The sequence below is a fragment of the Nicotiana sylvestris genome, chromosome 3, assembly GCF_000393655.2.
Source record: "Nicotiana sylvestris chromosome 3, ASM39365v2, whole genome shotgun sequence".
In the NCBI taxonomy this organism is placed as follows: domain Eukaryota; kingdom Viridiplantae; phylum Streptophyta; class Magnoliopsida; order Solanales; family Solanaceae; genus Nicotiana; species Nicotiana sylvestris.
In genome coordinates, this window is record NC_091059.1 from 185577119 (window position 1) to 185591476 (window position 14358).

Consider the following 14358-nt stretch of genomic DNA (forward strand, 5'->3'; position numbering starts at 1 on the left):
CAAAATGGTATCTAAGCTATTATGTTGCAATGTAAGTGTATGAGTTGTATTTATGTGAAATTATCCCTTATATTTAAGGAATTACACTTTACCTTTATGTATGTTTTGAGTGTCAATACATTTTGAAATTATAGTTCGTATTTATTTGCAAATTTATTGACGATGATAAAGACCGATTTTTTTGCCTACCGTAGATATTGTCGGGTTCGTAGATTGGGCTGGGGCCTCCCTCCTAGTAAATTACCCGGCTCAGAACTGAACATGTGCGAAGGTCCAGATTCAGAGCGGGCCGATGTTAGTCCAGGCTGGCCTACTTGAAAAGTTGTCTGGACATGAATGTGGGAAAAAGTTACGCAAATAGCCGATCGGGTTTACTGTTTAATTTTCTAAGTTGGACATATATTATACACGATTATATACCTATTATTCTTCCATAGATTATTTTTAGCTTAATAAATTGGATGGATTAATTCTTCAAATTCCATAGATATGTAGGTTAATTCTTCAAATTTGATTTGAGAAACAGTTTTCCTGTCATTTGAAAGGTATAGAGATTAGAGCCATTTGCCAAGACAGTGCGTGTGGACTAACCCTTAGCTGAATAGCGGAGCCCAAAATTCTGGTTCGCTGCGACTTTCTTTTCTCACAGTCTCTAACGTTCTTTTGTTTTTCCTCCTCCTTGTCAGAATAAGAAAACAAAAAGAAGTAACATATATATGGTTCGGATAAAATACTACCACGTAACCATTTTGTCCAACAAGTTTTCAAGCTCTGGTTTAGATAGACCATAGAAATTTAGAGCAAAATTACTATTATAACTAATCCTTTTTAAGACTATGCAACATTCGTCCATGGTAGTTTAGTTCGAGAGCACTATTAATTATATGCAGATTACGAGATAAGCATTGTAATTAACACTATGTATAATAATAAATGGATTATATCAGTGAGCTTATATTTGTTTTGGATGATTTTAAGAAGAAAGAATGCATGTCATAAAATGTAAGATAGATCAATAAATATAATTTTCATTTCTCTTTTCAGCATGAATGGTACATAATAAAGCTTTGGGATAACTTTAAAATTTATTACAGTATATGGATATTACTGGAAATAGAAGAGGCATATCTAAGATACTAACTAAACAGCCTGGCGTGTAAAAATAATACAGCCATGTTATGTGGTTCTTAAAATACTATTGTTAATATACACTGTTATTACACATTGCTTTTGGTATAATTAATCTAAAAAATATTATACCATAACTTATACGGGATTAGCGTTACCCAAAAAAAAAGGATAAGTAAACATTCACCAGTTGATATTATATTCAAAATCCAGATCACGGGGCTACCAGACTAATATTTTCTTGAGGCGCATGATTTTAATTTAAGAAAACCATAACTGCCTAAATGAGAAGAGAATTCCAAATAGTAATACTTTCTTTATTCGTCATCGTTGAAATGTTCAAAGAAGTGGTCTGCGCCATTGAAGTCAAGCAACTCAAACAACTGTTTCATGCGTAAAATCAGAAGCTTCCCACAATTTAAACCGTGAAGAAGGCGGCGAGAGAGAGTTAGCTTAGCTAATTTGAATTCTTGTTCCTTTGTCTCATACGCCGCCGTGCTGGGAGTCTTCTGCTGACTCTTCTTTTTTCCATCCGTTTGACTCCTCTTTTCTTTTACCTTTACACTGTCACACTCAAACTTAGACTCCATTCTCGTCTTTTCCAAAAATTTCTCAACTTTTAAACTCCCCTTCGCCTCCTACTTAGACCCAAGTTTCAATCTTTTTTGTTTCGGATTCTTATTAAAGTTTCCAAGAGGCAATTAAAAGAGTTGTGTAGAAATGGGAAGTGGAAAATTAGGTGAATCAGGTATGATTGAGCTCACCGCCAAAATCATGATGGTTGTAATCATATTCCTTTTCCTCGTAGTTGTTTTCATATTCTTTCTCCACTTATACACCAAATGGTTCTGGAGATACCGGCAAGAAGACACCGGAAATCCAAACGGCGGCACAAGACGGCGCCGCCGTCGACGTTTCAATTTCGCTGGCGGTTATCAAGAAGTGAATGTACTCCGTAGAGGGCTTGACCCTTCTGTACTTAAAACCATTCCTGTAGTTCCATTTAATATGAAGGATTTTAAAGATGGATTGGAATGTTCTGTTTGTCTTAGCGAAGTCTCTGAGGGTGAAAATACAAGAGTTTTGCCAAAATGCAATCATGGGTTTCATGTTGATTGTATTGATATGTGGTTTCATTCTCATTCCACGTGTCCTCTTTGCCGAAACCCTGTTTCAGAACAGTCTGCAGAATCAATTTCCGAGACCATTGGGTCATCAGTAGAAGAGGGTTCAGCTTCTACAGAGACACAAAATATTCCAACTAATGTTCTGTTTTGGGGAGATGAGACTAGTACTACATCTTCAGCATCCACGAGCAATAGGCCAGAGGGGATTTTAGTGATTGATATTCCAAGACAGAATACTGAACAAGAAGAAGAGGAAGGACAAAAGACACCAACATCAACACGATTGAGATCATTAACGAGGCTTTTTAGCAGGGTAAATCCATGCAACGTAGATGTAGAACAAGGAAGCAGGAGCCAGAGCTAGGATTGCCGCACCTACGTCTGTAATGTCACTGTATGGTTGATTGATCTATTCCACTGGTAATTTCTGCTCGAATTTGAAGATATGATCAATGAAGATTCATATAGCGTAGAACTATCATTTACTAGGATTTGGTTTATTGATTGATTGATTCTTAGTGCAGATGAAAAGGTTGTCTATAATTTTTAGATGTCTATGTATATGTGTATATATTGTATATGTATAATACACAATGCAAGCACCAATGTGCTTCTCTGTTTGTGACTTGAAGTGAATCTATCTTCTCGTATTAATGAAAAAAGAGCACTACGGGGATTGATTTGTAAGTTAATACATGTTTTGTTTTGTTTTATGTGATGATATTTGGTTAGACAAAGTTATTTAAAAATAAAAATGCACTCCCTCTGTCCACTTTAATTGATTTTTTTTGGACTTGCAAATCCAACAAATACGACCTGAAAATCGCATTCAGATACTGCGACTTGCATATTGTATCGCATTTAGCACAAGCGAGTTACAAATCGATTTAGGAAATACGATTTTTATTAATGTGTTGTGTCTAATTGTAAAGAAAAGGTAAAATGTAGTCCCTTAAGTTTGGGTATAGACTCAAACCGTCCATTATGTATGTACAAGAACACTAAGGGGTCGTTTGGTAGGATGCATAAGAATAATGTTGAATATGATGTATTAATAATGTTGATATTAGTTATGCTGGTATTAGTTATGCTGACATATTTCTTATCCATTGTTTGGTTTGATGTATTAAAGCATTACACAATTTCTTAAAGAATTGCTTGTTTACAAAAATACCCTCAAAACCAGTTCATCACTCTAAAACTTTTTAAAAGAAACATATGTTGAGAAATATTTTTATATGAAAAAGTTTTAAAAAATTATTTGATTTGTCTACCTATATTGTAATATAGAACTAAATATTTATTTATAAAAAAAAAAAATATGCTAAGTATTTATTTATTTACTAGAGATATAATTTTATTTCCCACTATTTGAATTATTTTAAACTTGCATTAATATAATAACTAGCATATTTTAATCAAGCATAAATTTTGAAGGACAATTTATCTTTAACTAAGCTAATGCATGCATTAAAATCCATTGCATTGCTAATACCATGGTTTTCTATGCATTAGTTATGCATAGGATAATACCAAATAGGATGTATAACTAATGATTGCATAATTAATGCATAAGTTCAAAATGTCTACTAAACAAAGTAAAAGCTAATGCAAACATTATTTTATCTAATGCATCCTACCAAACGACCATTAATAGTCCTTATTGTTTATTAATGTGAGTGTTATATGTTGTCTGGCTTCGACAATTCATTATAAATCTATTTTACAACTTACTCGAATATTTTCTTGTGTAAATTTGGTTGGTCTCAACTATCACTTATTATAAGCTTATGTGGTGGACTCTTATGGATATAAAGTGCTGGAGATACTAGCCAAATATTACATATTTGAGTTTGGACAATACTTGATGTACATGAAAAACAGAGCTTGAAGCTTAAGCGAAAAAAAGAACATGTTGAAGTTAGACTTTTCTTAGTGCAAATTATTACTCACTTCCTATTCACTTAAGTTTTTCAAAGCGGCATTTTATTGAAAAAGAGAATAGCATGAATGTTTTTTCTCATGGATCCGAAGATCCCTATTCTCGAACTCGATCAATTGATTATATTCCTTTTGCGAGGAACAATTACTTCGTCCTTTTTTTTAGCCTTTTTCTTTTGTGCATCTTTCTCTCATGCTTTCCGTTGGTCAACAACCAACCAAAGTGCTATATACTTCTTCACTACTCGTACAGGCTTGACAGACTTAAACTGTATATTTTGCCATTATTTGCAAAAATTAATGTCAAAATTTTAATTTGATAAACCTGATTTCTAAACCTTAAACTCTAAATGACCGAAGTATTTGCAAGTCTGAAAAGCCTATATTGCAAGCCTCATTGATGCTAAAATTTCGACTTGAATGATTCAAGTTACTCCCTCTGGTCCACAGACCAATTTGTCTCTCGCACATCAATTAAGGAAATGTTAAATTCTAAACAAAAATAGTTAGTGTGACTAAACTATCCTTAATTAAATGTTACAGCATAATTTAATGTGAGGAGTAAAAGACTTTTTAAGGATACGTACATAAGGGTAATTTTGGAAAAACAAATTAAATTTTTTCTTAGATTATATAAATGGACATTTATTTTGGACCAAAATAAAAGGACAAATTGATCACTTATTGTTTACCGGGAGAGTATCACTTAGTTGATCCTTGCCGTATAGGATAAAGCTGCATTGATTACAACTGTCATAAATAAAAATTCTGGAAAATTGGAAGCATAATGAGTGTGCTTTACAGATATTTGTGGAAAAAACTATTGATCGTGACACTTTTCCATTATAAGTTTTAGCCATGAGTACTCAAAACATAAGCAGTATTGCAAATGAATTCTACTTTTAATTTTCTGATACATTATCATACAAAAATATCCTAAAAAATCTCAGGCAAACTTCTTAGGTTACGAGGTAAATAGGTCCGTGGGATCGAACATCAGGAGAACTATCCTTAAACTTCTGAAGACAGAAATATGGAACCTCATTGTCCACTCTGTTCATTGGGCTGAAAAGACTTGTGAGGGGTCCTGAAGTGGGCTTCTTGGGCCTGACAGCTATGGCACCCGGCCCACTATACCCTGGCATTGGACCAGAGACACATCCACGCTTTGGCTTGTTAATGGTGGAGCCTTTTGAAGCTTCTCTGTTTCTCTGATTCTTCTTATTATCACTACTCTTCAGCCATGAAAACAGTGAGCTTTTCCATGATTTCTTGCAAGTTTTCTTCACATCCTTTTCAAAATTGTTCTTTCTCGATTCCACGGGACGTGGAGGCGTGACACCAAATTTTTTCCCTTCTGATTCATGATTTCTTGCTTCTGTCAAGAACTGTAAATTGTGCGAGTCATAAACCATCAAGACAGAAGTAAACACTTTGAAATTTTTCTGTTTTAAACATGTCGAACGACATTTATATGGCTATAAAATCATGCGATTAATGATAAATTGAGAAAGTTTAATGTTAAATTGTTTTACGATATAGTATGATGTCACTTTTTCAGAAACAGAGTAAAAGTGAAAGAGTATCAAATTAATTGGTACATAGGGAGCATTTTGCTGGTAAACTATAGTCACATGCATACTACGTGAGTTAAATAAGTAATAAATATTTGAAAAAATGACACTACAGAGTTGTTCTTAAAATAATATTCGAAATATATATTTTTTGTATATATGTATATATATATAAAAATTATACAAATTTTATACACTTGTATAATTATCTTATATAAATAGTTTTTGGCGCGGGCAAAAAGTGAAAAAGCCCTTAATATTTCCATAGATACCAATAGACAATCTAAAAGCGTTTCACCCCTAGCGAAGTTGGTACATATGATGAGGAAAGAAAGAGAATAAAATATGAAGTATAATTGCTTTAAAATATAGAAAGAATAACAATGACTTACATCCGTAAAGTCTGATTGAGGATCAAACTCATATTCACAATAGTCCCCAGCTTTGTATCTTGGGTATATAGGAAACTTGTTCATGCTTTGCCTTGGACTTTGACGATATATGCCGGTATAGCTTCTGCGAGTGTGAAGTGAAATTTTTCAGAAATCGTTAAAACTCATACCTATAGAGATATATTTTGTTCATTGCATCCGAATTTCCTAGGTAGAGACTTCGGCCTCCTAATGATAGTAGATTCCAAAAGAGAAAAGCTACTATTTTCTTTAATAAAGGGGAAAGCCCAGCTAATGCTTTCTATATCCCATGAGAGTGCATAAGAAATTATGGCAAAGAATGGTGGTTGGATTAGTTACAGAAACCTATATTTACCAAAGCAGTGAAAGGAACGGAGCTACAAAAGCAACTGTTTTTTTATAGTAGAAATGGGTCAACATTGTCACTGTCTGTACATAGACATAAATGAGCTAAATTACAAATCTGAAAAAAAAAAAAGAAATTTAAAAAGATAATGAGTGAAGGGATACCGTTTCTTCGATTTCATAAAGTGCATATCTAAGAAAGGAGCTTCTTCAAAAAAAACTGTCTCATTTCTAGCACATTATTCTTGAGCTTTTCTGGAGTGAAGATTTGGATTCATGAAGAAATTAATGTTATTATGGAGTTGGTAACAAAAGAGAGAAAGGCGTGAATAAAGGCGCAATTTATTTCTCGTAATTAAATACTAGTTAAAGCAGGAATAAAGGCGCCCTTTTTGTTACGTCAGACTTCTTGTCTCCACTATATACTTGTAGAGTGCTAAATTTATTTCTAAATTTCAATAAGACGAGGTATCACATATTATTGAGAGACATGAAGTTTATTAAGAAAACGGGAGTTTTTACGGCGCAATTTTCGGAGTTTGGAGCGAGAGATTATTATAATTTTCCAGTGGGCGACAAGGCACGTGAAAAGAGGATTAAGTTAGCATCATCATGCCAGGGGTTATGGGTTTCAAGCATGGTTCTTGCTATTATGGATTTTCAACAGTTTTACCATACCTTAGTGGTAATAAATTGCTGATTATCGGGAAGCACTGATAAAATTATCTCCCTATATCTTATAGGGATTTGAGCCGTGCGACTGACACTTGCGCTAGATTAGACCTACATCACTCCTAAAACGCAGTCCTTCCCCGAACCTTGATAGTATAGGACTATAGGTTGATAGTATTCAGACAACCATTCAAACTTATGGCACTGTTGTTTTATCATAAACTAACTAATCAGCGACAGACACGTAGTTGATTGAGAGATACATTTTCGTTTTCCATAAAAAAAGGAAACTCAGATTTTAATGAAGAAGTACAAACCATGCATGGCCTTGTCACGAGTGAGATCCTCACAGAAATAATTGGTTTAGTTAGCAATAGGTTACTGCACGGAACAGTTGATCGAACACGCGAACATCAGCACGAGGAAAATCATTAGTAATGATAGTTTGCTTTTTATGCCACCATTTTCACACTAAAACAGATCCTTTGCTGGAAAGAAAGAGTTGAAGCACTTTCACCATGCTTGAATTGGCACTAGTTAAGGCTCGGCCTTTTGACTTTACTTGCTGAAAATCTCAAACGAATTTTTACCAAGTCTACATATACACCTCACAAGAGCATACACCCCCGATCATCCCCCTCCCGTCCCCAGAGAAGGGGAAAAAAAAGCGATAAACTCACATTTTAAAACTAAATGGAAAAAGCAAACAATCACCTCCTGCAACTCTGAGCTCTTCATCATAAAACCACATAATGTTATCTTTCCACTGACGTGCGCAATAGGAAAGAAAAGCACATTAGCTAGATTAAAGATCAGTTTGATCTTGCCCTCTGCCTATACAATCTCCCATAGCTAAATGAAGGACCTCGACAATTAAGTAAATATCAGGAACCCAGAGCGGGATAACTACGTATCTGTGATTTACTGTGCTCTGTTCGTCAGCGTAGTGCACTAGACAAGATTCCATTCATCAAAGCTGAAGCAGAGGCAAGGCCATTACAACACCAAAAATTGAAACTAGCAACAGCAACAACCAAGTAGGGAAAGATTGCCTCTGTCGGTTTTTGACATCTTTTATAGGCTTCACTCTATTCACGTCATCCTTGGGGGAATTACCATGTTCATCCAACAATGGCCTAGACTTTTCTGCTTGAGTTGGCACGGATGATACCTGCTCTGGAACAGGTTGGGCTGGAAGCTGCTGCTGTTCATACTTCTCCACATACTCGGGAAACAATTTCCTAAAGGTTGGGCTATTACAAAAAAATAAAGAGTAAGTTACCCCGACCTTATAAAAATGTAATTAAACAAAATGCAGCAGATCTTGAACTGTGGAAACTAAAAAGCTTGAGGCAGTCATCTGAGATAAATACAACACAACAGTGAAGAACTTGTAGTCAACTCACTTTTTACAATTAAAAGCCAGAGACGCCTTTGCAAGCTTCTCTTTCTCAGCAACTGATGTTGTTACACTGCCTGTGGTAGGACTATTGTCCATCTGCAAGTAATATATTTGATAGAACATGAAATTAGCAGCTGCATTACAAAATGCATCATTAACCAAATATAATTTGCGAAAAGAAAATGATTCAACATATGCAGCAGATGGTATATAAGCAAGCCATCAACTGAATCAGTAAACTATCAGTTCAAGGTAGAAACGGGAGACTTGGTTCATGTTTCTGAATATATTTGGTTTCCACTGGGCCATTCCAGGTGGTCGGAGAGAAGCTATCATTAGCTGGAAGGGTCAAAATATGGAGAAGAAGTGATTTTTTATTGGCAAAAATTATACAGTTGACAGAGGGCATCCTCATAGCAATGATGGCACAGAGAGGGTTTGGAATGCTCTTCTTGGTAGGAAGACGTAGAGCCACAAGGGGAAATTTCGGAGCAGCATCACCAAGTAGCAGAGCTCCCTCCTTTCCCCGTATACAGAGTGGGCTTTCATGGTCAAATTGATCTCACAACTTCAGATTGTTCTCAACCTCTACCAGTGGTTTTGAAATGAAGAATCTATTCACTAGTACGGCTTCCATGACACAGATAAACAGACAGCACTCAATTGTCCAGACACATAAAAAAAATAAAAATTTGATAAAAGGAAATGCACGAAGCAGTTCAAGCACAACTTAGAATATATATCAACAGATGGAATGGGAACACCAAGGGTCTTTCAAAGCTGCATCAGTTGCGGTGAACTTTACCATAAATGAGAGCAGTCCTGTCAGTATGCTGCATGCAAAACAGGGAAAAATTAGCCCAAACAAGGAAGAAAAGTATTTAGTCCAATTGATAATAAAGGTTCTCATTTTAGTTGTAGAAAAATAAGTAGACATTTTTCGCTACTTTGTTTTGAAATAAATTCAGAAACATGTTAGATATCATATACTGAGTATAAAAATATTCATAACAAATTAGACACACATGGAGGGAAGTTATGCAAAAGACAAATATTCTATCGGAAACTGTTTTAACTTAGCGAAAAAGGGAATAAATGGATGCAAAAGATCCATATAGGACACCAACTAATTGGGATTAAGACATATCGTGCTGGGGTTAGATTAGGTCCACTGTGTGTCAGGAGTCTTTTCATTTGTTAAGAAATTTTATGTCAATAGAAAAATGTCAAGAACCTCTAGCGTTGAGAACCCTTAATTTGTCTAAAAAGACGAACTATTGAGTATTTGTATTTTTACCAATAAGACAAACTAGTGAGTATAGGCATACAATGTTAGTGCAACTGGTGTCTGACATTTCATAACTCCACCTAGTTTGGAATTGAGCATAGTTCTTTATGTAGTAGAAAGCAAGAACAATTTTGGTACGCAAAAGAATTTTTTCAAGAAAATGTACATTAATTGAGCGGATGGAACAGGGGGAGAGAGAGGGTAAGGGTTTAAGCTAAGGTGGAGGAAAAGGGAAGGCCTGGACGACCGTGGATAGGGCATCTTTTAGGGTGAGTCTGGACAGCACTGAGGCTCAGGTGGCAGGGAGAGACTGAGTAGTGGTCCAGGAAAAAGAAAATGTTTCATAAGAGAAAACTGAAAACACATCTAACCTTTTAGTTTAGGAAATGATATTTTCTTTTGAAAATTACAACAAAGATTTGTTTTCCCTTGTCATTGCAGAAACAAAAAGAGACAAGTTTCTTGTTACCAAACAGGCACTAAAGAAACTATTGCCCTATAAATAAGCATTATGTCATTGTTGACAGCTCATACCTTGAAACGGACCACATTGGATTCCAACTCTCTGGGTGGACTGTGAAGCAATACGGAAATCAGAAGTTAAGAACAGATAAAGATCATCCCAAAGCAACAGAGAACTGTAGCTACCATGAAATTCTAAAAGCACTTACAGTCACTCATCGATAAGCAGATTTTCTTTTGTGTCATAAATCTTCCATTTGGAGTAGTCATACTACAGAAAAAGAAAACATACACGATGTAAAAATCAGCAGGACCAAACCCTCAAACGCATGGAGACAACCTAGCTTGCAAAGATGAAACAAGTCAGGGATTTTCACACTCATCTGAATTAGATTACCTGATTCCCGGGGGTTTAAACGGATATTCTGGAGGAAACTTGATCTTCCCATAATAATATCCACCTAATGATAGGAGATGGTATCATTTCATGAACAACAACAAAAGGAGCATAGTTCCGGCAAATGAAAAATATTAAATGACAATAAAAATTCCAACAAGATGGATAGGAGGAACAAGAGTGCTATCACCCAATGGCCAACAATATTAGCTAATCATATAATACAAATACTGACCTGCAAATGGTGTTCCTTCACTCCCCTCCAAAACATAATCTGGACACACAAATTTAGGTGGAAGTGGGAACATTAGGAATATCCAAGCAACCAAATGATGAGTTAATTGATAAAGTGAAGCCAAAGGGAAAAAAGAAAACAGAAGGTGGGCCCTCCCAGCAAATAAGCCTATTCAGCTATATTTATTAGAAAAAAAGCATCATTTTTAAGTCTCAATTTTATTCCAAAATTGACTACAAGAATATGAGCAGAAGTAGGACTCACGCCACTCAAGAATATCATTAGGAGAAGGGCGGGCGACAACATGGGAGACAGGTTCCTGCGATGGAGAATGATCATGACATCAGAGCACTGTAGGACATAATCAAATGTGCATGGTTTAGAGTAGTCTAGCAAAACAGGTATAAGGGGATGTCAGCGAGTATCATTTGGTCCATTAAGTAAGACTCTCACCAAGATATGAGAAGAATTTAAGAATACAAGTGCCATACTTTCAGAGCCAGCAACTGTGTGGAGGCAAGCAAAGAATCCATCATCGATAATTAACAAATATTATGGCTAATGACTCCCATGCGGTACTATCCACAAAGGTAAATATAAGTATTTAGAACATCCCTGATGATTTGAGGAGTATTTAGAACAATGTGGTAGCTTCACACTTTTGAAGCAACTTCTTCGTTCAATTAATAGGAAATTGGAGGAAAAAGTAAATAACTTTAGACTGATGAAAATTATGAGGTAAAGATTCAAATGTAGAACAATTACCAGCAGCGAAAAGATTACGTACTTTACAAAGTGCTCTATATTCCTTCTGAAGGCGCTTAACACATGCTTTTTCTGCCATGTTTTAGCTTCAGAATATGTAGAAACTAAGTGAAAATGGTGCAAACCTTCCCGTATTCTCTTGGCCACCAAAGAAATGCTACAACCTGTAAACATATGAGATGCTTAATAAACCCAAGAATTTCAAAGTGATGAAATATAGAATATGTAGGGCATACATTTCCAGGTAGACACGTGCCAAGAATATATAGGGCATACATTTCCAGGTAGAGACGTGCCAAAGAAAAATCATTAAGAGACAGGAAAATAATGCAGAATCAAAGAGGAGGCAACACTGTTAGATAAGTAAACTCAATTTCTAATTTTTTATCCCACAGGCGACAGCTAAGCCTGGTAATCTGTTTCTCAATAGTTAAGGCTTAGGAACATTGGTGGAGCCAGGAATTAAAGGATGAAAGGAACTTACACAGGGAAGGAAGTAATGTGTCTTTTCAGAGAAAAAAATAAAGACGGAGCATCAGAATCTTTTTAAAAGGTTTCTTCTAGACTCCAAATTCCAAATGCAAATAATCTATAATTTTAGAGGGGTTTTTCCTGATAACAGTCGACAAGTTTCCACAAGTCATTAAATTCAATTACAATTTTAAAAACGGCAGCCAAAGGTTCAGACAGGTCTCCGAAAATAAAGAGGGAAAAGAATAATGGAATAAGCCAGAAAAGATTTTCTATGAGTAAAAAGAAGTTATTGATGAGGAAGGAACACAGTAAGCTAGAACAAAAGGAGGTTTGTTAAAGAAGCTACTCTTCAGCTGAAAAGGCTATATGTAATACATTCTTCTTAAGAGGGAGCAAAACCTATCAAGTCCTTATTCTATGGTGTAGATTCAAACACCTATAAATATTCCACATACTCAAGCATTGTGGAGGAAATGCTAGAAGAATTTGGGCTTACTTCATAGAATACTCAAGGAGCTAATCACCGATGAAGATTGAATGAGTACAAAATCATTGGCAAAGCTTATGAGTTATGATATACCCAGCAGATAACACTAGGACATGAATCTCTTCAAGCATGACAGATCTTCCCTGGAAAAAGGTTTGACATCTATATTTTTCTACTCATATGGTTGTTGCATGAGAAAAAGTTCAATGCCATATAAAGCAATGCCTTTTATCTCAAATGACACTTTGATGGACCTAACCCTGTCAAGATATCTTGAAAACTACTCTCCATTCCTCTGGTTGGCTAAACGATTGCCAAAAATTTCAATCCATCGGTCGATTGCTAGAAATATTATGAGATTCCAATTTACCACATTAACTTTATTACACTGAGCCCCAGTAATTGAGCTACAAATATACTTTAACTCTATCTGGTTCATATATGTTTAGGAATAGGTTTCCCCCCACATAAATCTCACAGAAGAAAAAGGCAGCATGTTTTATTGCCTTTCTAAAACAAGGAAAAACCAATCAAAAGTACTTACATTTATAAGCAAGTGTTTGTTAGTTTCCTTTTTCTCAAATCTACAAGGAGGGAAAGCCTAAACAATAAGACTAAAAAACGGCAAACATAATCCAATACTCAAAGGAAAATTGGTGATGGAAATGCTACAACTAGATAGAAGGAACAGTTCATGGCTGAAGCAAGTAATTCAACAAATAATTGTACCAAGTAACCGGAAAATACAGTAATTAACTACAGATTATCAAATTAAAACACTAGTGATTACAAACCCCATTAAACCAAAACGAAAATCAAAATTAAAGAAAGCAAACACATGAACAACATGTACGTACATAAATATACATATCAAAAAGAAGAAGGTACAATATATTACCAAAGATCGTGCAGGAATTTGAAATTAATTGGGCGAATTGAGATTTTTCAGAATCTGAATCTGATGAAGAGAAGCTTTTCCTCGTTTTGGGCTTCAATTTGATGGTGACTGGCCCGAGCCGAATTTGAGTCCGATTATGCAATTTGATAAAATTGTTATAAAGACAAAATTGACCTCTCTGTGACGATATTCCTATTAATTAATGACGAATTTACCCCTACGACGAAATTTCCTGCACTTGTCCTCCGTGAGGCACTGTGACGTGTGCACGCTTTCCTCCTTCCATTTTTAAGAACGATGCTAGTATTCTTAATTTTATTTTGTATGGTTTTCTTTAATTTGTGGAGTCAAATAATTTTTTGGTTATAAATTAAAAAGCTTTTAACTATTTTATTTATACAAAACTGCTATAGAATAATAAAAGAAGAAGAGTATTGCAGAACAAAGTAAAGAAAGAATTCTTATTGACATGAGATGAATTATAATGGAATAAAACTCTCTATTAATAGGGAGAGATTGGCTTAGCCATCAAGTAATAAACCCTAGAATCTCTCTAAATATTAGACATTCACCATAAATAAAATTCTATTTATAACACTCCCCTTTGAATGTCTATTCAACAGATAATGTGCCTTGTTAAAACCTTAATTAAAATAAAACCCAATGGGAAAAAAATTCTAGAAAAGGAGAAAGAGTACACACATCTAATAATACGCCTTTTGGTTGCCTCGTTAAAAAACTTGCAAGGAA

The 14358-nt window shown here is 35.1% G+C and overlaps 3 protein-coding genes across 3 annotated transcripts; 1 reads left to right on the plus strand and 2 right to left on the minus strand.

Annotated features, from left to right (window-relative positions):
• The first annotated feature begins 1444 nt into the window (after window positions 1–1444).
• On the plus strand, window positions 1445–2947 carry LOC104243061 (RING-H2 finger protein ATL60-like). Its single transcript, XM_009798187.2, has one exon. The coding sequence runs from the start codon at window positions 1849–1851 to the stop codon at window positions 2617–2619; it is 771 nt and encodes a 256-aa protein (XP_009796489.1). The 5' UTR covers window positions 1445–1848; the 3' UTR covers window positions 2620–2947.
• A 2056-nt stretch (window positions 2948–5003) lies between these two features.
• On the minus strand, window positions 5004–6934 carry LOC104243060 (uncharacterized). Its single transcript, XM_009798185.2, has 3 exons — window positions 6694–6934; window positions 6163–6286; window positions 5004–5584 (listed from the first exon to the last, which is right to left on the minus strand). The coding sequence occupies exons 1-3, from the start codon at window positions 6717–6719 to the stop codon at window positions 5156–5158; spliced, it is 579 nt and encodes a 192-aa protein (XP_009796487.1). The 5' UTR covers window positions 6720–6934; the 3' UTR covers window positions 5004–5155.
• A 981-nt stretch (window positions 6935–7915) lies between these two features.
• LOC104243059 (ubiquitin-conjugating enzyme E2 34-like) lies at window positions 7916–13740 on the minus strand. The gene is made up of 10 exons (XM_009798184.2): window positions 13609–13740; window positions 11772–11913; window positions 11249–11303; window positions 10985–11023; window positions 10750–10813; window positions 10562–10623; window positions 10425–10464; window positions 9408–9435; window positions 8607–8698; window positions 7916–8453 (listed from the first exon to the last, which is right to left on the minus strand). The coding sequence occupies exons 2-10, from the start codon at window positions 11826–11828 to the stop codon at window positions 8171–8173; spliced, it is 720 nt and encodes a 239-aa protein (XP_009796486.1). The 5' UTR covers window positions 11829–11913; window positions 13609–13740; the 3' UTR covers window positions 7916–8170.
• Window positions 13741–14358: the final 618 nt, after the last annotated feature.